The following is a 24222-nucleotide window of genomic DNA, read 5'->3' as shown; positions in this document are numbered from 1 at the left end:
GATTGCTACGTGGGACTGGAGTTTAAGATACATCGATGGACGGCGAGGGACTACGCGCAACGGTACGTTATTATAAATAATTTATTCTTCTCACATAAAAAGCACCTCACTGTTACAAAAGTTGCTTTTTTATATATATTATCTTTAAATTCTCTTTAAATTTTCTTTAAATAGTCTGGAAAAAAATATCCTTCATATATGGACATATCCTATATCTGATGATGTTTAATTAGATACAATGATATATGAGATCTTTTCAATCTCATATACAATTATTATGTATACCTAGATATAGAATTTGAGCATTTATAAAGGAAAAATAATAATTTAGAATTAAAGAATCGATTATGTTTCATATCTCTACCATGAAAATTTTTGAGAAGAATAAATTATTTTGCATGAGTAGTAATCGCACTGATTTTTCACTATATCGTCACTCTCTACGTATAATCTTGTAACTCCAAAACGCAAATTTTAGAGGAGAGCAGTTTAAAAGTTTAAAGTTTCATATAGTTTCCCTAGTTAAGGGATCTTTCGGTTTCAAATTTTTACTTATAAATATTTTTTTAAATATTTGGTGACCATAAAGAACATGACTTTCTTAACTTGTTACTATGCAATAAACTGAAAATCCGGTATGTGACACTTATGTAATTATACGTAGTGAGTGACAATATATTCTTTTCTGATAAAATGTCTATATATCTGTATATAATATTTTTTATATATGTGCTTTTTTTATTATTTTTTTTTATATATATTTATCTATATTTTGTATATCTACTTTCATATTTCTATATCACTTTCTCTTAAAGAACCGATATAGAATTGTTTTTTGGAGGCTTATGCTCCTTATATTTATTCTCTGCATTTATTCTCTTCTAGTTTATCTTTGCAAAAATATATATTTAAATATATATTTGAAATATATGTATTTAAATATATATTTTTTCTTTTCTTTTATTCTATTTCATCTATTTACATATGGTACGCTTTTATCGGGTGGGTATATACTTTCTTTCAATCATAAAATATAAAAACTCGGAACGGGAAACTAAAATATATCTAAAATACTACTTAGTATTTTTAAAACAATTGTCCCCCTCGCGTAAAATATTGATAGGTTTTAAAAACTTTCTAAAAATATGTAGGTAGGGATCTACGATATTGATAGGTTTTAAATCTTTCTAAAATAATGTAGGTAAGAATCTACAAGCGCTTGTAGAAAATATGTTAGACCGGATAGGTAGGAAATTTTTTTAATCGAGTAGGTAGGAAATGTACTAGACCGCGGATATAGGTAGGAATAAACATGTAAGATTAGGATCAAGGCATGTGCCATGCAGCCTTAATCCTGATTAACAAGGCTAGTAATGTTTAAAATAGATGTTTAGGGTAGGATATAGCAGGTTTAAAAATTAGGAAAAATGCAAATGCACTGATTAATATGAATCACTGCATATGCATGTAAATGTAAGATTAAATTTCGTTTATGTAAGGTAAGATTACATTTATTGTATGTAAAAACTATATATAAGACTTCAATAATAAGAATTCGAATTGTAAAACATCAGTAAATAAAATTTATATCGAGAATTTAATGTGCGATGAAATATAGCATACAATAAGTGTAATTTTGCCAGAAATATTGCCATGTGTGGTTCGTATTTATTATGTATGTACTTTATTGTATCGATATATATGTAAAAAACTTGTAAAATTGTAAAACTCAAAAATTGTAACACACTCTGATAAATTGTAATACGCCAGTAAAAGATATATTTTTTGAAAATGCAACTTTTCAGACACACATATATTTGTGTGCCGTCAAACCAATTTTAAATAATGTACTTATTTTATTTTTTTTACTTTGTAATGTAACTATATGTATATATGTAGCGTTTGTAAAAAAACAAAAGCAAATAGCAGCAAATGATGATAAAGGAGATGGTACCTGAGTACACTCTACGAATTCTGATGCTGCTCGCTTAAAAATATTCCTTTGGTGACAATTACGTGTATGTTGTGTGGGAAGTTGCAAATTTGTATATTTCCCATTCCTTTCTGTTCTCCTTCCTGAGTTCACAAATCGGCTATTTTAACAATAAAAAAGAAGAATCGGCTATTTTAATTCTTGAAATAAATCAAATCGACGCACGCTCGTAACAGCTCGCGGTATTCACACACCTGTAGAAACGCGAAACATATATAGTAATTTTATATTACTAGCACAACACAGGCGCGCGCTACGCACACGCTATTGTTATTTTTATTTAACGTGTTGTCAGTGAACACAACCTGTCACCGCGATGACAGATAGTATATACGTCTTATAAACTATATAATACACATATGAGAAATGTCAGAAATAACGCATGAAAATCAAACTCAAAAACTAGTGAGAGAGAGAAGTGGAAAAACAACGCGTGACAGGGAAAAGGTAAAAAAGAGAATATTATATATATATTATATGTAATATTCTATATCTATATATAATACACACACATACGTATATATGTATATAAATATACCGTAATCACGTGACCGAAGTCAGTAACACCGCCGCAGTCGCGCGGCCGAGGTCAGTGACCTCCCCCCCACCAAGGCCGCGCCCCCGCGGTCAGTGACCCCCTCCCCACCAAGGCCGCGCGGCCGAGGTCAATGACCGCGCCAAGGCCGCGCGGCCGAGGTCAATGACCGCGTCAAGGCCGCGCGGCCGAGGTCAATGACCGCGCCAAGGCCGCGCGGCGGAGGTTGAATGAGGATGAATAAACTTTCTTCAATAATTTAAAAATGTTACATCGCAGTTAATTCACTATTAATAATTTAACATTATAAATACATAATACGTGTTGAGATGTTTTACTATTCTCAATAATTTTATGTATTTTTTACAAAACTAAGTCTCGAAAAAGTGTTTCGAGATATCGTCGTACGCAAGAACAGCGCGCAACGTCGGTAACGTGCCTCACCTTGTGGCCGGCTTGATGGGAAAGAGACGAAACATAGTATGTCTGCACTCTTCCACGAGCCGAGCGCACACAGACAGCAGTTCTCGCTTGTGTGCGTGCTCCCACCGCTTCGATGCTCTCGTTGCTCCCGGCTCGATCTTGCAACTCTGACACAGACATACACACACATTGCACAGAATAAAACTGCACGCTGTGAACAGAGCGCGGAATAGAACCAGCGATGAGAATTTGTGCTCGCGCACGCTACCGTTCTTTTCCTTCTTCTACTTACGCACACATAGACGTTCGGTTTATCCGTCGACGCTGCCGAGTTACACGGATAAACCGAGCGTCTATGTGTGGGTAAGTAGATGAAGAAAAAAAGTGAAGGTAAAGTGCGCGGATTTGATTTCTCATCAATGAATAGAACCATGTCCACGTTTGGATAAAGCGCACGCACCGTCAAGTCGCTCATGAACATGGCTATGTAATTGGCAATGTGCACCACTCATGGACATAGCGCTGGCTTACAAGGCGGAAAAGCTATTACAATTTATCATATGGCCGCTTCCATCTTTTTTCTGCTGTGATCTGTTTCCTTGTGTATTTCGCTTATCTACTAGACGTTCTTTGAAATGTCTCCATTCGTTTTGCCAAAGCGCGTTGGATTCCGCGTGTAATAATGAAGGACGGAAAAGTGGAAATGTCGCAGGAGAGAGAGTTCGACAGTTTCCGCAACAAAAGCGAAAAAGAAAATTAATTTTATTTATATAATAAGTTCATATATTATATCTCGCACACGTTTGTTATTCTCTCATGTGTATATTTATTACTAAAATATCAATTAATATTTACATCGGTTTGTACAAAGCGACCGCTTCGCGTGGTCACACGTGGTGTAACGATACACTCAACTCAAATGCTTGTGTGGTATATATGAGTGTTTTTTATATAAATATAAAATTGAGACTGTATATATATATATATATATATATAAGAGAGACTTATACATTTTGTTCCCACTTTGCTATTAAGTTGTCATGTTATTACACAAACGGAATGTTGCTCTACATGCCGTTTGCGAAATAAACATATTACAGCGAAGATGCGCTTTCGACGCATATCCGTGATCGATGTGCGATCGAAGAAACGGAAACGTTGACTAGTACACTACGTAATACCTATTACAATAATCGTTATTTAGACAAGTATTGTACACACAACGCGTATAAATAAAAAATCCAATATTATTATTTCCATTACGGCTCTCATGATTATTATTTGGTATTTCATTCTTTCTACGGTGTACTCGCGGATACGTTTTTTTTAAATTGACACAGTGGATATGAAACTTTGTTGTTCGAAATTTAAAATTTCTCGTACTACATTATTCAACATTTCGCGTTAGAACATCTTACGCGGAAAACAACTCGGAGAGAACTCGAGTTTACACTCACATCGTCAATAGTTTTTGACTTTGCGCACAACACCGACGACAATCGACAAGCAAAAATTAATTACGTTCGATTTTTCTTTATGGCCTAGTTTTGCTTAAATAATTTTTTTTTTCTTACATTCAGACTTTACCAACACAATTTATTATATTTCTACGTGTTTGAGATTTTACTTTTTGTTTTTTTAGCTGTTTGAACATCGTTATTACATGCAATACGAAAATATTATTACTTAGTATTGCGTGCAAGAATGGATTGAGAGTCGCAAGGAGATCGATTGCCGAAAACGGCCGATCAACTTCGAACACGTGAGCGTTTTTGTATAATCTCTTTTGTTTTTTTTTTTTTTTTTTTTTTTTTACAAAACTCGCGAGAATTTGGAGATGTAACGTTACGTCAGTCGGATATTACAACTCTGTGGTGATCTCGTCCTGCGGTCGGAAGCCGAGAATCGTGAAGTCGTCGATGAGATAGTCGCGAGCGGGTGACCAGTCCGACAGGATGGTGTAATTGGCCGCCTCAACAGGACTGCTCTGGAACTTCCACTGGGGATTCAGGTCGCGATCCAGACCGTCGCTCGGCTCGCATTCGTCGTGCAGAGCGCGAACGTTGTTGACGTCCAACGGCAACGTGCCGTTGTAGCCGCGATTGAACGTGGAAATCGTTTGGAGCTCCTGAAGATCGTTCGTCGTTCTCGGCCCGCCACGCTTCTGCGTGCTACCGTAGACCAGAGGCGTCGTCTGGCCGATCGTCGACCCGTTCAGACTCAGCTTCTCATTGTAGACACCGGAGGTGCTGTTCTGACCCAGACTCGAGCCGAGAGGGCTGCTGTCCTTCGCGTAGCCGAGGCTCGAGCTCGCCGGGCTGATGCTCGACTTGTCGCTCGCCTGAAACGTCGAGAGGGGCACGTTCGCTTGGAACGTCGTGAGATTAGCAGGAGTGCTTCTTGTTGTTTCGTACGCGGATTGACGAGGAGGCGATTGCAACGTCGCGACCGGTTGCGTCGGAGACGAAGTCGTCTGAACGGTGTTGTTCGTCGGCTGTTGCAGAAACGTCACGAGCTGAGCCACCTTGAAGTCACAAAGAAATTAACGTGAGACAGATGTCGTGTGGCACAGGACGCTCATCGCGAGGTAAAAAGAAAGCAGTCGATGTTGTTTCATTAGAAAGGGAAGGGGCTCGACGCGGAGAACTATATCGTCTAACGCTATTGCGTAAACACATGCTGAGCATGTACAAACTCACCGAAGTATTTTAGGGACTGGCGCGTGAAAAAGAATTGAAAGTGTAAGATAACATCATCGATACAACAACGAGATAACATCATTTTCATTTTGACATTAAAAAGAAACAAAGTCCATTTCGAGAACAAGGATCTCACCTCCGGAGAACTGTGTCTCTTGTATCTTCTCAGCAGCCGCTCGGCCCACGAGAACAGTCGTTGCCAGTCGTCGGGCGGGAGTGGTATCTCGTCGTCTCTTCTGTTCACGAGAACCAATATCCGCACCAGATCGCGCAACACCGGCCTGCGAAATTCATAAAGAGTTTAACGCGCGATCCGGATGCACAATCGGCAATCTTTCTAATTGTTAAAAGCCAATTCCCTAAGCAACGTACCTGTACGCTTGAATCCCGACGGGACCGTCGCCATTGCTACCCGAATAATACAACAACTCCCGTACTTGTCTTCTGGTGTCGTTGAGCATAGCGAGAAAAGTATCGGCTTCCCCGCGCAGCGTCGCCAGATGTTTCAGAAACTCCCGTCTCTCCGCGCTGGAAATACGAAAACGAATTACGGCTCCAACAGATGTTGGACTGACACGATATTTATACATATAGGTATATGTATACACAGAGAGGAGAAAAATCGGCGCGCATGTGATAATTCCACGAACCTGTCCTTGAACTGTTGCGCCAGCTTCGCCGCCTTCTTCTTGCGATGGACGACCGCGATCGCGCCGCACAGAATGATCAAGAGGCATATCGTCGTCCCGGAAACCACCCCCACTAGAATCGCTACTTGGCTACCGGTGAGGCCGAACATGTAGCCGGTCTCGCGACATATGCGGCCCATGTACTCGTCCCGAGTGGACCAATCGGCGACGAAGCCCGACGGGCACGTGTGGACGCAAGTGCCCTGATACAGCAACCCGGCGCATCTGGCGCACGTTCCCGCTCTGCATCTTCTGCATCCCGTCTCGGACTCGACGCATTCTTCGGCTGCAATCGGTAATTCATCATCAGGCGTCAATAAATCGAGACCTTCTCTCCAAAAAAAAAAAGAAAAATAAACAATTCTGCCATTTCAATAATGTTTAGACAAGCATTTCCTAAACGAACAAAGAGAAAACAATGGAAGACCGTCGATACATTCGAGAATTTAACCGAGAACCTGACATTTTCGGTTCACTGTCGAACGAAAGGGATTGTCTCTAACGTCCATCGCGACTGTTATCGTAGTTGTTGCGCGCGAGGTGAGACGCAGGTGAATTGAAGTGCGAGCTGTGTGTGTATATATACTCGCGCTTTACACTGTCATTTTCTATCCTTTCTACGTGCGACGTATGACCTTCTAATGTTGAAATAACACCTTCCGATGGTTCTGCGAGCACGTCATACGCGGTTCGCGAGAGAATTAAATATTATTCAAAACTGTACGCGCAAACCGGACTGTAGGAATCGAAACGTTAGAAAAACCCAGGGAATTTTACAAAACCGTCTAATGCAACGTTAGATCCGATGTTACTCCCGTTATGTGTGTCAGGCATTTAGGCCACTGCTGGGAGCTGTGGATCGCTGACCGCTGCAGGAATTCGACTCGCACAACGTGAGCTGAGCAAAATGTTGCGAAAGGATGATCGCAAAGGTTTCTTTTTTCGACACAAGATATTTGTTTCTCTAGGCGTTTGAATATTTTAAAAGTAGCAAGACGTTATCTCTGACGAGTTTTTTCTCTCGTCCTGTTTTCTGTCTTTCTTTCTCTCTTTTATTCTGATTACGTCTCTTCCTCTTTGGTGACCAGATATATATCATAGGAGGTCAGGCAAGAAAGCCGGACGAACTGCCGGGCGAGAAAATTGAAAGACCTCGCGCGGGAGACCCGAGGGACTTGCCCGTGTGTAGTGGAGACGGTCCATTAGTACGTGTATGAGGAATGCGGTTGCCGGTTTCTCGATTATGTGGGTCTATAAACGCGCTCTGTGCACTTCCAAGCGACGGAGGCGGCGGGCTGGTCACATTCTCCAAGTTGAGAACACTAGGTCGAGCTTCCCCCCCCCCCCCCGACAACGTTTGTTGTCTTTACCGACGTAAAATTCTATGAACCCCGGAGTCGTCGTGTACATCTTATCGGCGACATTCCTCTAAACTTCCCACACTCTCTGCAGGTATCGAGACGCGCGTATTTCCCGCGCGCGACTTCCGGATTTTTCTCACGCGCATGACAATTAAAAAAAATAGAAATAAAAAAAAACTCGAGACGAAAAAATCAATCCTCACCGATAAACAATTGTTCGCAACGTATTCCCGGGTTGTGCGGAAGAAGTCTTATAATGAATTCATCGAGTTGAGTTTTAATTAAAGATAATTAAAGGTCGAGGAGAGAGAGAGAGAGAGAGAAACGTGACGGCCTACGTGAAATCGAATTAGCGCAATTTGCGCTCATCTTTTTCTCAAGATGATGCTGATGATTTTCTCCGGTTTTCTTCTCGCTTGAATATTTTACTTCGATGTTGTGTGTTACGCGATCAAAGTCCACAGAAGAAAATTCCTCCTCCTTCGCTACCGGGAATTCTATTAAGCGCGAGACCGCGTTGTTAATTTCGCGGGCGTGTGTGGTGAACGACTGTTTACAAAGGAACCTTCTCCCTTCCTCCCTGCACGACGTCGACGTCGGTATCATGTGCAGCAAGCGCGCTTACACGCACTCGTTTTTCGTTATTAATTAAGTAGTTAACCAGACCGTCCCGTTCATCGTCTGACGCTTCTGTTGAATGAGTCTTCTTCGTGTGTCCGGAGCAATCCTCCGCGTGTCGTGTCAAAATCTCTCTTCTATCTTCCCCGTAAAATTTAACTCACTTTACACATGCGATACGCTCTAATAAACGTTTTCGAACCCTAACTGTAAACACGCACGCACGCTTTATATATGTATAATAAAAAATAAAAAAATTGCGCAAACACACAATTTACGAGACTGAAAACGATATTTTAAAATTTAATTTTACGCGCTTTATTTCCGCGGCGATTTAAGCCCAAGTAGGTCTCATCGTCCTGCGCAACGCCGTTTTTTTTTTTCGCTCCGCGCGTGTTATAATACTAACCCACATTCCCGCCGGACGAGGGGGACGAACCGTCTTCTTCTTTCGTCGATCGTCGTCGGTTCACGCGGCGAAATTTAACGACCGCTCTAAATGTCATATCTGAATTATAAGAAGTTACGTGAGATGCCTCACACGCGCGGCCACGCGACGCGTCGCCGGGCTGACGAATCTTTTCGGACACACGAGGCTCGTATGTCAATCGAGGCCCGTATGTGCACACGGTACACAAGAGATTATACGTGCGACACACGCACGCACGCACGCACGCACGCACGCACACACACACAAACCGAGTACAGTTACTCACAGGCGTAATGCACATGTGCACCCGACAGTCAGTCAGCGATGGGATCGAGCGTCTCGCGAGTAAATCGGCGCGCGAACTTGACCGAGAGAGAACGCGCGTGGTTTTCCACCCTCTCCCCCCCCCCTCGAGAATTTTCCCACCGAATTTGAGAGACCGAAAAGCGGCAAATGAAATGAATGTCGAACAAAGATATAGAATTTCTTTTATAAAAGGAATTTTTCTCATCGAGGAATTTGATTGACCGGAGTCGAGTGTTCGATCCCATCCGTAGCCCCGTGCAGCATCATCATCATCATTATATCTCGTCTTCTTTTCTCTCTCTCTCTCTTCGTCTTCCTTTAGACCACGTCCGCGAAATCTCGAAACCTGAATCTTTCCGCGCCGCGCGCGTCGCGCTTCGTAACGCGGCGGGGTACACCCTTGGCGGTTGATCATTAACGTAAGTGCGCGTTAATTAGACCAGTTCTCACTGTTGCCGAATAGAAACTTGCTCTTCCGTTATTTCCGAGTTTTCTTTTTCCGTCCGAGACTGAGAGAATGAACGGTCTCAACGAGCGCGCGGGATACAAAAAAAGAGAGAGAGACGGAAAAAAAAGTCCAATACACGCGCGCGCGTATTAGCTGCAGAACGCACGTAGACACACCGGATAAAGCGTTGAATTAGCATACTGCACTTTCTATTCGCGAACTCATTACATAATAAAACGCGATATTATCCAATAAACGTGTGAGAGTAATTCCTCACCAGGAATCTACACCGAGGTGTCTATTTTGCTGATATTGCGTAATCGTTCTCTCTCGTTGTGTTGTATCGAACTCGCGTGAATGAAAATTCACGTTCGAAAATTGCCTTTGCTCGCTACAATCTCTTTTCCGGAGGAGCAAAAAAAAAATAACCCGGGAGTTATCGGAGTTAAATTACCGTCTCTCTATCTTGTGTCAGAGAGTCGTCCAATGTTCGCGAGAGCGTCTCTTATTCGGTAAAAAATAAATATCTGACGAAAAGTTTCCTTATAAAAGTTTTCAAGCAAACACGAGGGAGGGAAGGGGGTTCGCGCTCGATCTGAAAACTGACTGAAAAGTTCTGTGATACTATAGGTGAGTAGATGGGGAAAAAAGAACCACGGACGCGTGTATATCGTCATGCGACGAACTTCGAGATTCGATAATCGAAAGTGTACGCGCGCGCGCGCGCGCATATGTTAACTTATTATTCTCAAGTTTGTTCGTAATTTTGTAGAAAAGGCCCGCGATCGGACCCGTTCCGGTAATTCTGGTTTTTCCGTAGCGAGGGGAGTGTCGCGAGTTGTGACCTCCCTCCTCACGTAGGAAGATAAAAAAGTTTAGAAGTACCAGTTGGACAAGGAATGAATGCTTCTTGCACGGGAAAACCACACAGAGAGAAGGAAAAGTTCTTGAAACGGTAAAAGCTTGAAACTTCTCTTCGCGACAATTTTAAAAAGAGATTCCGCCTCAGACGCGAGACGGAAATAATAAATTTAAAAAAAAAAAAAGACAGTAAGATAGTAAAATCGCGCTTTTGCGTGCGCGAGTTCAAGAAGCGGATAATTTAAAATTACTTTTCTTATATCCGGTGTTTATATAGTTGAAGAATAGTTACATGTAGTTATATGTGTAACTTTCTCGAGAGATAAACCTACGCAAACGACGTGAGATCGATGCTTCCGCGTGAAAAAAATAAAAAAACAAAAAAAAAAAAACTTCGACGAGCGCTTTGCCACGTCGAACAAATTCCGCCGATATGTTTTTGCGAATCGTTGGAAGCTATTTTATACGTTCTCCCGGTGCGTCGGGACCGATATCGCTTATTCTCGGATCGAAGCGCTTCCACCTGACTATCAGGAAGTGCCATTACTACAATCCAGGTGAAATCTCCGTGTTTCTCCCTCGATCATCGATCGGCGCTCTCACTGGCCATTGCTTGCGACGCTCGAGCCAGCGGTGATTTATCTCAGAGTTTCTCAATAATATTCACGTCAAAACAAGAAAAAAGAAAAAAACCACAAACCATTCCGCGGGATAAAGAAACCCGAATCGTGCTCGCACACAGTTTCAGACTTAAGTGCTACGGTGACGCTTTTCCGCGCGTCTAATGAACGTTACAATACAACAAGCGGACACACATTTCGAACTGGCGCGAACAGGTCCAGCAGGTGCATTCACCTTCTGCTCGATATTCGAGCAGCCGACATACTTTCGAGCACGCGCGCGCGCGCGCGCTCGTGAATTGACTTGAGCACCGCTGCAAGGCCGCCGGGAGGTCGATAAGCCGCGGATGCGACGACTTCATTCGCGAGAACACACGGGGACCACCGCGTGTATCTCCCATAAGACGTTAAATGATTATATTGACGTTCTCTCTCCGCTTCCTCGGGTCGTAGCCGCGTGTCTTTTTGGCGCACGACGGACTCGTTTAAAATTCGTTGAGCCGTTCAATTAGCACGAGGCGACGACAACACGGCTCGTGAAATCAACAATCAACCGCAATTGGCGAACGGATATACGTTGCTCGGCAGATGCTCGTCGCACGTGTGTGCAAAAGTACAGTGTGTGTGTGTGTGTATATATATATACATATATGCGTGTGTGTGCGACACGCAACCTGTTGCTTTTCCATGTTTAGATAACACTACGTTGCGTTTGGGTGTGAAATCGTCGATTTCTTGTTTGGCTTGTTCGCGAAGTAATTATTTCGCAAGAAATTGCGAAATATAATCGCGATACGATCGGATCTCGAAAACAACAAAAAACCTTCTAATTCTCCCAGAGAATTTCCTGATGAACACGCGTGAAAATTCGTTGCGTTGCAACAATTGGCCGATTGATTTTTTGGTTTTTTTTTCGGAAGCAAAGCGACAGAATTCTTCTCGCCGAGTCGACGAGACAAAATGTCAACTCGAATCACCCGCGATGATATCACGCGCGGATACATTGAGAAGACGCAACGCGAAGTTGTGCCTATAAAATATTGTACATAAAAAATCAAATTCGAAAAATAGAAAGAGGAAGGAGTGGAAAAACAACCCGAGTCGAAATTTAGCGTCTACATTGAACCTCAATTCCTTTTTTTTTTATGTAGGAGTAAGAGAGAAGGTAGATCCTACTTTGACGCTGCTATACGTCCGAAATTTCCTTTTTTCAAAAATTGAGGTTCAATGTAGACGCTAAATTTTGTCTATTGTGTTAACACAAGAGACTAAAGTCGCGTGACTGTACTTTAGTCACGTGTTTTTTAAAAACAGTCATTCCCAGTCGTTCTTGAGATATATTGCCCCATGAGAATCTCCTCGCTTCTCAATCGCATGAATTTCGCGTATAAGAGGCACGAGTGTCTCGCGCCGTTCGAGCGCGTGAACTTGGCGCGAGGTATTATACCGTGTCTCTTAAAAAAGTCTTACGTCAGGAAGAACGTAAGGTCTGCGACGAGACTCGATAGTGAACGATGCGCTCATCGCTCAAGTCGCGCTCATGCGATGCGCGACGTGAAGCGTGGCAAAATTAATTTTCCATGAGCAACAAACGGCGGTAGTTTATCGTTCGCAGCCATCGTTCGTGGACTCCGCCGCTTAAGTCATCAAGCGCTGACTAACTTATCGTATCGGAATCGTCGCGCTGATCTCTCGCTCGCGCGAAGACCATTCACACGTTCGGCTCGATTAAAAGATCACGCTGGAAATATTACTCTATTACTCGCGCAACGGCTTCTCTCCCTCTCTCTCTCTCTCTCTCTTGCACTTTTTGCATTACACTTTCCCGCGGAATCCGTTTCAATTTTTTCACACGATTGAATTCAGGCCAATCTTTCGCGGTTTTAATGAAAAGTAAATATACACGCTCGTGCAAACCGAGCGAGCATTTTTTCTTCTTCGTTTCAAATCTATCTTGTAAATGTGTACACACGGAATTTCTCTCTTATCGATTTTTTATACGAACTAGAACAGGCGCGCGCTATCGACGTTGCGACGTGCGATACGTGGTTTTACATGTTTTTTTGATATTGCATCATCCGCGAATCACAACAAATGGAATCACGTCAAAGTTGCGACAAAAATAACCGAGCACCGATCAGTAAAAAACATCGGAGACAAATAGAGAGAGAATAATCGACTCTGATTCTCGCGTTTTTTTACAACAAAATAAAAGTCACGGAAAAACGCTTCATTAGCTTTTCAGGAAGGTAATTAGTTGAACAATTTAACGATCCGAAACGCGACAACGGAATGCGTCGTTATTATTTAAAGTCTCTTTAGAAGACGCTTCCTTGTCGTGGAACGTTCTCGCTTTCGCACGCCGCGGCGAATCGTGCATGTAATGCGTCTTACTACACACCGCGCTCTCTTAATGTATGTACTTGTACATCTTCCTTACACGTTTTCTCGCGTGGTGGTTTTTCTTTTTTTTTTTTTTTTTATTTCGCAAAGCGTTGTCGCAACACACACACACACATACAATAACGCTGCGCGTTAATGCATGCGAGACCAATTAAAGTCTCTTGGAAAGTGTTTCGCGCGAAATGTTACAATGTAGCGGATTGTAAATTCGCGATGATATTGTCGGAGAAAAAAAATCAAGGAAAGAAAAAAAACTGCGCGACTTGGATTTGCATAGTTTCGAACTAGTTTTCGAAGCGCGCGCGCGCGCGCGACTTATCGACTCCGTCCGGTAAAAAGTCCTTGCGCTACAACAAGTGTCGAGAAACGGGTCGACGTAAATTGAAACAGATGATGGGAGCTAATTGCCGCGAAGAGCGCAACGAGGCCCGTCACTTCCGAGCGCACAGAGAAAAAGAGAGAGAGAGAGAGAGAGAAAGAGAGACATTTCGCGGCGTATGACGCGACAGAATAAATTTCCAATTTAATCTGCGAGCGCAGTTTTTCAAAGCCGCCGATCGAGAAGGCGACCTGATTATTCCGCGGACTAGTTATCAGAAATCAATTCTCTCCTCTTTGTCGGACGAGAATTCAGCCCGTGACTTGTAACATCTTGTAACGGTGTCGCGCGCGAGAAAAACAGTGTTTCCAAAAAAGATTTAACAATTTTTATTTCTCTTCTCTCTCGTTAGTAGTAATTTTCGTGTTATTCTTGCAAATGAGAAGAATCGACGACGACGATAAGCTCAACAAGGCGCAACGACGACGTTTCGCGTCTTATCCATCGGTCGAGTTCTTCGGCGTCGCTCCTACAAACAAAACTAACTGTACTTGGCGATTTACTCCTCCGCGCGAGGTGTGCGAGCGAGCAAACGGGGCCCGGCCGTTCGGGCCCGACAGTGCACAACGGAAAAGCAGGATAGGCAAACACGAACGGCAGAAAAGAACGATGTATATACACAGTGGGTCTTTCTCTTTCTCTTGTCCGCCGAGAAATAAGAGAGAGAATCGGTCATTACGTAACTTAGTTAATGTCGATGCCTCTATCGCTAAAGTAGATGTATACAGTTAGAACTCGCCGCCAGACATGATGCAAAGTCCTCGACAAATATCTTTTCTTCGTGGAATATAATATATATACATAAATATATATATGTATAATATACGTACAACTTTCATATATTTTATTTATTTAATAAATGTTAAAAGTCATATATATAATATAAATTTATATATATTAAATATTAAATTATTATTTATAATTTATATTCATATATCATTTATACATTAAATATTAAATTGTTGTTTATATGTGTTAATGTTTGTATATTTGTACGTATATATATATATATATATATATACATATATATATAAAACATATTTATATTAGACCAGAAAATTTACATATAAAGTATATGCAAAGAGAAATAATTTGTGCGCACGTGTTTGAAGATTCTCAAAATACGCTCACACACATATGTAACATCAATATTCGTATCTCTCTAAATCTTGCATAGGTAGCCCGAGAAATAAGAAGTGTTCTCTTATCTCGAGGAATCCTCGAAAAACGAAAGGCGCGCAAAAATTATTTCTATCGCGCATATTTTATTTTCGTCGGAGGTTATCCGGTGACATAAAAATGAATCTGACATTTTATACATGGCAATTCAATATTTTACGACGGGATATATTTCGCCGCGTCGGCGGCGAATACGCGAGCAAGATATATACTATATACTTCGGAAAGGAGGGATGATATCGACCGGGTGCGAGGGTTGGTTAATGGTTGGCAGAAGGGAAACACTCTCCTCGCAAAACGTGGAGGGACCTCACGCGACGGTTGCACTCCCTCGCGCCCCTTCGCGTTTATCGATCGCATCGCGGAAACGCAGGTGACCATTGTTGGAAATCGGCGGCTGCAGGGCGCGCAGATGTGTCTCTCGCGCCTATCATCCTCGAAACGATATAGAGCTGAGAAGAATATTAACGGGTGCGCGCGCAATCCAATTTCTCTACGAAACTCGAGATGTCTATCTAACGTAAAAAAAAAAAAAAAAAAAAATTAGAAATGAAAAGAGGACCAATACGAGAGTGTCTGTGTTTGATGATTCGTACAATTTTTGGACGTCAAACGTTTCGATCAGTATTAAGATCTTCTTCAGTGACAATCTATAAAAAATTTGTAAATTTTCACGAGCAACAAAAATTAATAGCAACAAAATTAAACAAATTTGTATAATACATATATTATATTGATATATTTATACAATACGTAATTATGTGATCAATAAAGCTATTATTACTGTTATTATTATTCGAGTTGAAAAATTCGCAATGATAATCAACGAGGATAATCACGAGAACCGTAAGACACGGCGGCGCGTGTATGTGTGTATGTGTACATGCACGCGGTCACGACATCGCAGAGGAAAACGTGACCGGAAAACTATGCGGTCGCGTAGTCTTGTGCGCACATGTTCGTGCATTTAGGTACAACCCGAGTTCTTTGAAGGCAGTTCAAATCAATTCCGAGCTTGTTTCCTGCCGAAACAAGGACGAGACACCTTGCGCATGCATCAGGTACGTCGTCCATAAAGAAATCGCATTCCTCCGGTCGTTTTTTCTTTTTTCAGTTCTCATCTTTTTCGTCATGATATAACGCAACTCACTTTCTTCTCTCGACGCGACGACACACGTCATTTTTCTCCTCTCTCAATCTCGTCCGTGCCGCGCGCGCGCGCGTTTGCTTCGCGCTTCACGGCGAAACGATGCGAATAACAATATGCCGTATCTCCCATTGACTGCGATAATTATTATCGCTAATTACGAGAGCGCGCGGCTTTATCCGGAATGATAATTAATAAACGTTTTGCTTATCCGTCGTCGGATAAGCGGGACAAACCGGCTAAGTGAAAGAACGGCATTGTTTTCGCGCGTCGTAACGAGCCGCGATAAAAGCCGCTTTAATCGCGGTTGAGCAAGACAGCGGAAGAGAACCCAGAGGTTCAACAAAGAGCGACGACGAGAATAAGACGACGCGGGCAAGAAGAAGGATGTTTTCACCCAAGAGGCGGAAGTCGGGACTCCCACCCTCTCTCCCCGGATGTCGATACAGCGAAGCCGCGCGCGTGCACGCCTTCTGGCGTCTTTATCGGTTCTATAAAAGCGCTTGTTTAAAAATGAACTCGAAAGATACGAGAGAGACAGAGAAAGAAAGAAGGGAACACCCCACCCGGCCTAGGATCATCCGATTGTCCACGCTCGGGTGAAACGAGTGTCGTCGCTCGTGGCGGTAAGGATATCGTAAAAGGCGTTTGTTCGAACGGGTCGGAAACGACCGTAAAATCGATTCGAAGGCGGAAGATCCGTCGGCACGCGTGTCGTCGTTGTCTTCTTCTTCTTCACGGCGGGACGGCCGCAAGTCAACTCGGGCGCGATCCGACGTTTTACCACTTGAAATATTTTCTGAAGAGAGAAAAAGAGAGAGAGAGAGAGAGAGAGAGAGAGAGAGAGAGAGAGAGGTGTTGTAACACGTTTTAGATACATCTCCTTCGCGTCTTATTTCGATCGTCTCAGAATTGTTGTTTATTCGAACGTCGGACGTGGTTGTTCAAGAAACGATAGAGATCTGGAACACCTTATTTGCACTCGCGTTGCGATTAGACGCGCGTATGTACGTTAATAGGTTCAGTTAACACCTGCTCGCGATAGTTCCCGCAACTCAGCTCCGACTCGTCGGTCATAAATAGCGTCGCGCGCGAGATCGTTGCCCGCGCGCGGAATATCTTTCGCGAAAAGAAGATAATTAAAGGGAGTTACCGACCGCGCGAGCGCCATTGCGAATCGCGATGCAAATAAAAAAAACATCCGATACACACTTTCCTTCGCGTTTAGGACTTTGATCGCTTTGCGCGTTGCGAATTTTAACGTCGCGAGAAAATACGACGGAACTTTCACGCGCGCTCCGATGCATTTTTCAACGCGCGTTTCGGGAGAATATAAAGTTGCTCGACCGTTGCAAAAAGTTTCGTATCGAAACATATATATATTTGTCAATTAAATAGAGTCCAATTTGTAAATGTAATTTAATTGAACTTTATGTAATTTACAAATATATCTTTTGGTAAAAAAACATCGATTTTTTTGTAAATAAAATAATTTAATCAACTCAAATCGAGTGGTGTCGTTTTCTCGATTTTTTTCTTATCAAAAAATATATATTTGTAAATATTAGATCCTAATTTGTAAATTTAGCCTTCTCTTAAGGTAAGTAACCTAATAATTTATCACGCGATCAACCCAGATCGAATTGGTGTCGTTTCCTTGATTCACGCCATACGTCACGTCGCGTGCAAACTAGGCGGTCCCGCGCGAGTCGAAACGGATGTCGCGCACAGAGCGCGAGTTAAATCACGAAGAGAGAGAGAGAAAGAGCGAGCGAGCGAGTTAGCTAAATTATATCACAAGTATACAGTTTCGCGCGAGCAATTCCGCACAGTGCGTTCCTATTATCGCGATATATACTTTTGCGATGTTAGTAGCTTACCGTTACAGACGTGTTGCGTGCCGATAACATCGGCAGTTTTATTAGCCGATCTCGAAGAATTAATTTCCGCACGCGACGAATCGAAACCGATTAATTGCGTTACGTCAAAAAATTCGCAAATTCCTTGGCGACGCGTCCTCGGCGACGATACATCTTCCTGCCCCACGCGGCGAGATTGACATCCCATTGGAGAAAAGATGTATCACCAACTCGATTATTATTATTATTTTTTTAATCGCGCGAGATAAGAGAATTTATAAATCATCAGCTACGCGGAACCGCGCTGGATTTGTGGAAGGAGGAAACGGTACTCTCGAGGAAATCAAATGAGAGCCTCTCTCCGAGGAAGAGAGAGAGAGACAAGCGGAGGCTATCGCGTATCTTACCTCCGTCCCACGGAGAACCGTCACCCGACCAGTATATAAACCGGTCAAAAAAGTCTAGGATTCCCGCTTACCTACGGCTCGCCGGAAGATCGAGTAAGGTTCGAGATAAGAAGATCTCACGGAGCGAGCGCTCCGTTAACCTTTCCTCAGGCCGGCGCGCAGTATTTTCGCCTTGCGCTCGCGTAAACAACTTCAATTCTACACCCTTGTGATAATGAAACATTAATAAAAAAAAATTATCCGATCACTGAAAACATAAATTAAAACTACGCCAGACCTTTATCGCGAGTCTTTTTCGAATGTTCGCGTAAACATAAATAAATTGCGATCAGAAAGAATAAAAGAAAACAATTTCTTGCCACATTAGTAAAGAAAATTTAATTAATTACACACACAATTGTAACGTGACATATAACAAATGTCATAACGTATGTTACAAGTCAGTAAAAAAACAAACACGTCATGTGTATTGACATGTTATTACACGTATTAATTAAACTCGACGCAAACCAATTATTGCGTGATCGGTGGAGGGGGAAGGTTGATAGATGATCAACAAATTAACGAATGCTAATCAAAATCGATATAACTAACCGGAATATGTGAGAAACGCGATAATTTTTACAAACTTATCAAAACAAGTAGAGCGCACGTTTGAGAGAAAGCTCATTAAGTCGCATGTGATAATTATCACGTTGCAAATTAATCTGCCTGTCGGTCTTGACACAGCCGGCGATTGACAAGTACCCGAAAAACGACGGATGGCGACAGCAATGTCGACATTTTCGAGTAAAAAAGGTCATTCCTGTCGTCAATGATTATTCTAGAAGAGCTCGAGAAATCGTCCCATCGAAGTGGTACGAGTGCACTCTCGAGAAGGTCGCTGGTCAAAGCGCATCTGAAAAACAAACACAATTGAACCCAATAAACTGTTGTTTATCTTTCCGTTTTTCGGATACTTGTCAATCGCCCTTCTCTCGCAATTTGCTAAATGAAAAGTTTTGAAACAGGCTCTGCGCGCGGAGCGCTCGTAAACTTATTCTCGCGCATATATCCCTCGACGCACTTAATCTCGAGGTTGTCTATCAGTTGGCGGAAGTTCAAAGCCAGATAATGCGTTTGATAACTCAACAGGTGGTCCCTTCCGTTGATACACGTATGACGAGCGCGATAACAAGTATGTATCAACAAATATCAACGTTCTCAAAAACAAAACGTCATTTCTCCGCGCAACACGATTTGAATGCGACACGAAACGCTCGATGGGTTTCGCGAAAATCATTTGTGCACCGCGCGCGCCATATCGCGTCGTCACTGGAGCAAGAAATTGAGAATTCCTTTGTGTTTCGCGTCGAGTATGAATTATGCAAATGTTCATTGAGGAACTTATAAGAAGATTTACTTCGAGAACGTTTATATTGGAAAAAAAAAAAAAATCTGTCGACAAAAAAAATGTAAAGAGAAACCTCGTCAGTTGGGAGAAACTTTTCTCACACTCGACGCGAAATTACGTGATTGGGAAGCGCGTTGTTACATCGCGCCGAATCCAGAAGAGAGGATTCTCAGAGGGGACGATGCGGAATGTGGAAATCATCGCGTGTAGCCGTGAAATTCGCCAAGTTCCTTTTCTCGCTCAAGGATGGGAGCGAGCGGATCTCCTCCTCGCGAGCTCCGTTGCACGGGTCGCGAAAGTGTTTAATACGCGCGCGAACCGTCAAGGGGAAAACCTCGCGCAACTCGTTCTCGGTCGTACGCATGCGAAACAATACGTAACCCGGGGTTCTTGTAAGAGAGCTACCGACTCGTATACGTATGTATGTATATCGCGCGCGATATGTATTCGCGCTAATTACGAAAACTCCGGGCAATCTTCTCATCTGCGCGATAATGGTCCATAAACCGGGCGTCATCGTCGTTCGCATTGAGCGAGCACGTCGCTCACAGGATGCTGCCGTTCATCATCACTCGCACGGGAGCACGTCACACACGTTGGTGACGCGTGTCGCACGCGGATCCCGGACACGACGCCCCGTTTGACTCGAGAGAAACGAAAGAAAGAGAGAGAGAGAGAGAGAGAGAGGAAACAATTTCGCGACCAGTACATGACCGGTACATGACTAATGTGCGATATGCAAGAAAAGCACATCCGCGCCCCGCATTACGCGCCACGGAGGAAGGAAGAGGTCGAGGATTGCGAAATTGCGTTCGCGCGGAAACGGTGTATCGTAACAATGTACCGGAAGCCTGGAAAAGAGCGTATTCCGCGGCGAACCGTCGCACGATTAAGGCTCGTTACAGACGATCTATCCTTGCCATTTACGATCGACACGGTTCACTCGCAAGACGACGCGTCGCTCCTTCTTTCAACAATCGCGAACGATAAGATTCGAGTTCCATCTGTCCGACTGTTTTTTTTTTCTTTTTTTTTTTTTTAAATTTCAAGTCTGTCTCATGAAATTGTTTCGAACGAGCGTAAGTTAAAGAACTTCCACCTGCTACTCGCCGCGTCTCAATAGAATGCCGTTGCTCCCGTAACAATCGCAAAGACTCGTGTTCCACCTGTCCGATTTTTTATTATTAAATCGCGGTCGGCAAACGCGAGCATAAATTAAAAGATTGAAAAACACACATACACACAAATTGTTTTACGGTAGTTCGACGTTTATGCGGATGTTGTCCGTTCTTTTTAGCCGAGACGAAGAACGTTTGTCTTTTTAGCGGATACAACAATTGCTCATCAAACTTTCACTAGTTGGGCACGAAGTGCCCGAGCATTTTACGGCTCGCACCGTGACTTTTACGAAGCACCGTTATCGCTCCGGCCGGTCCAATCCTCGAGGAAGTTTATACTTCGCGAGGCGTGTGTTTATTAGACGGAACATTCGTTAGCATCTCGCGGAAAGAAAGACGAAAGTGAAAATTCCGAGCAAAGGAATTTACGTACCCTACGTTTTGTAACCGAAGAGATTACAAAAAAAAAAGAACGGAATTTAACAGAGAATTGAATAAATCTCGTTCGAGTGTCACCGAAATTGTAAAAGAGAAGAAGCTGAAACCGTTTTTGAAATGCAAAAAAAAATTCTTTTAGCCGAAGGCCAAGGGCTGAGTTCATATAATCGAACAAAGCACCGGAAAGGATCGAATGTGCAAATTCCGAACATAGGTCGAGTTCAGGTACGATCCCTAAAACGTTGGTGGTCAGAGAGAGCCACGTTGTGATCGGAGCGACGTTCTTCGAGTCGCGGTTGCTCGCAGCATCGGGCGAACACGGTCGGGCAAACGCTAAAACCGTTCTCGTCCTTTCACTTCCACAAATGAGACAGACACAGCGACCTAATCGCAGAGCCTCGAGATACAGTCGCCAGTAGCGTACGCGAGAAAACTTTTCCCCAAGTGGCGGAGAAAACTCACGCGCGCGTGTTTGCTCGCTCACGATCGAAGGGAATTAAAAAAAAAAGGACGTCTGTGCGAAACTTATTTGCAATTGAGCGTCGAAATCGAGTTTACGACGGGATTATAGTCGCAACGAAAAACGCGCGACAATCTCGGTGTTTTAATTACGCCACGGGAGAAGCGAGAAACACGTATATATCGGGAGAGGATTTCTGGTGCGATGCACCTGTGAACTCGCGGGAGTTGCGTTGTGCAACAATTAGCGGTCGAGACGACCATGCCGGCCAGCAGCGCGCGTTACAGCCGCGCGCGCTTCGTGCTCGCCTTCAGGAAGGGACGCTCGTAAGTCCGTCACGCGCCAGGACGCCACCGCCTTATACAGAATACAGAAAACAAGACCGGACGGTCTTTGATCGAAATATTTCCGCGAGAATGTTGCTCCGTCCCGTGAGCCGAGCAACATCCGACCTGTTTCCCGTCAATTTCGTGACCTGTGGGCGAGAGCTCTCTCTCTCTCTCTCTGTCTCTCTCAGTTCGCCGCGTTTCTTCTCTCTTCTCGAGCACGCGATGTGGCAGAGTTGTTTTCGTGAGATTCTTTACAAGCGCGTGTATATAATAATAAAAAAACAAAAAAAAAGAAACGCAACATTCGCCGCAGAAGAATGTACGCGAACTTTTTCATTAGTTTCGTATTTCTTCGTGATTAACCGCGAGAAGCATCTGCCACGGAGTAATAGGAGTCACGCGCGGCTCGGCACGAATACCAACTGATACGGAGATGATGATTACGTGCCGCGGCTACCGCATTTCGTACACGCCGTGAAGCCCGGGCAAGGGCGTACAAATAAACGAACGGACGCTCTCCCGAGGAGAGACCTCGACATGTTATTACGGGACGCGCGTTCCCTTAATTTAGACACGCGCAATTAAACGGGCACGAATAATTTAAACGCTTAAGAGAGAGAGAACGAGAGAGAGAAAGAGAGAGAAAGGACGAAGCTATCACCTTGTGCGTATATTACACTAAATTGACAGTGAAAAGGAACGCGTTTGGCGCGTTCTCGAAAGAAACGGAGGATTAACTTTCCTCGTGATTTCAATTTACAAGATATCGATGTATCGCGGGTTTTTTCCTCTCGAGCTTGGAAAGTATCCGTGGCGCGAAACGAACTTTCCCGCGCGATAAAAACCAGATAGTAAATACTAAATTCTGTATCTCACGTGCGCGCGCGCGCGTGTGCGTGTGTGTAACTCGATTAAACTTCTCTTCGTTCTCTCTCGCGCGCGAGAGACGCACACACACCAAACAAATATTTTATATTGTAATTTTAATGCGCGGGGGAAGGGGATAGATTCGTCACACATTTTACAAAAGCAAGAGAAAACCACACACGCGGGCGCGCGCGCACACATTTATATACATAGAAGTTGCAAACTGTGCAGAGCTCAAGTTTGTTGATGAAGTATAGTGATTTAATCCCCATGCATGCGACTTTAATTAACCCTTTAGATACTGCAGCCGAGATACCTTGCTGCGAAATAGCGTACCTTGCAACATTGCACGTAATGATTACTGTGCAATCTTCTTCAAGAAATGTATCTCTGTGTGTGTGTGCGCGCGCGCGTGGAGTTTTAAAAATATAATCTTGTTAAAACGTAACACCACAGAACGTAGTTTAAATTTTACATTGTAATCGAATGCAATTAGCTAATTTTTGTTTTCGTCTCGAATTTCCCCAACCTGTATTTTCGCGTCGAACGAAATTTCGTCACTTCGGCTCGACGAATGTTTAAAAATTGCGTGCTCGCGTTGAATTTTAAAGGTCGCTGACAAATGTCATTAACGTTTTTTGTGCGCAACTCAGCGCATTGTTTCGTGCGATGTAATAATTGTTGCGTGTTGTAAAGCGCGTACACACACCACGTTTTACATCGAACGGGTACACGGTGTTGCTCCGAAATCGTTAGACCGCGCGAGTGCCTCTTACACCTTTAGTTAGGCGCACGGAGTGCGCTGTTTCGCGTAGCAACTTCACAGCACGGTAAGTTACGTGCGGTGAATTTCAAATTTGTTTCTTTCCTTGCCATGTGCGATATAGTACGCAATGCTTTTCCCCGATTGTCAAACAATTAAAACACACATCTGGAGTACCCGCGTGTACCGCAAAGGGGGTTCCACGTGCGAAATTTCGTCACGCGTCAAAACGTCCTCCGGGGGGGCGGCTCGTTCCTCCCTTACCTGACGTATTGTCCTGAGCCGCACTGTAATCCGTGAGACAGGCGAGAAGAAACACCGCACTGCATTTCACGAGAAGCGCCGCCAAATTGCCCATTTCTCTCCGAGATGCCGATGTATAAATTTTTTTTTTTTTTTCCCGTTGAGGAGGATCACCACGCGAGATCGCGCATACCGCTTCGTCGTTACGTTCTCGCGACGACGGGCGGCGAAATCACTACATACATTGCCGCACG

The 24222-nt window shown here is 43.4% G+C and overlaps 1 protein-coding gene across 1 annotated transcript; it reads right to left on the bottom strand.

Annotated features, from left to right (window-relative positions):
- Nucleotides 1-4777: 4777 nt before the first annotated feature.
- Nucleotides 4778-24222, bottom strand: LOC109853084. The gene is made up of 5 exons (XM_020424828.1): nt 23990-24222; nt 6301-6625; nt 6023-6178; nt 5787-5931; nt 4778-5475 (listed from the first exon to the last, which is right to left on the bottom strand). Exons 1-5 carry the CDS (start codon nt 24081-24083, stop codon nt 4813-4815), a joined length of 1383 nt encoding a protein of 460 aa, XP_020280417.1. The 5' UTR covers nt 24084-24222; the 3' UTR covers nt 4778-4812.

This window comes from Pseudomyrmex gracilis, unplaced genomic scaffold, assembly GCF_002006095.1.
Source record: "Pseudomyrmex gracilis isolate BER0280 unplaced genomic scaffold, ASM200609v1 scaffold_43, whole genome shotgun sequence".
Taxonomy (NCBI): Eukaryota; Metazoa; Arthropoda; class Insecta; order Hymenoptera; family Formicidae; genus Pseudomyrmex; species Pseudomyrmex gracilis.
Note: the sequence above shows the minus strand (reverse complement) of the source record. Positions and strands in the feature narration are given on the sequence as shown.

Excerpts from the sequence above, each read along its gene's own strand:
- LOC109853084 (XM_020424828.1), bottom strand. The coding sequence starts at position 24,083 with ATGGGCAATTTGGCGGCGCTTCTCGTGAAATGCAGTGCGGTGTTTCTT. Across the intron at positions 5,932-6,022 it reads GTCGGGATTCAAGCGTACAG|GCCGGTGTTGCGCGATCTGG; the intron begins GTACGTTGCTTA and ends TGAATTTCGCAG. Across the intron at positions 5,476-5,786 it reads AGAGACACAGTTCTCCGGAG|GTGGCTCAGCTCGTGACGTT; the intron begins GTGAGATCCTTG and ends TGTGACTTCAAG.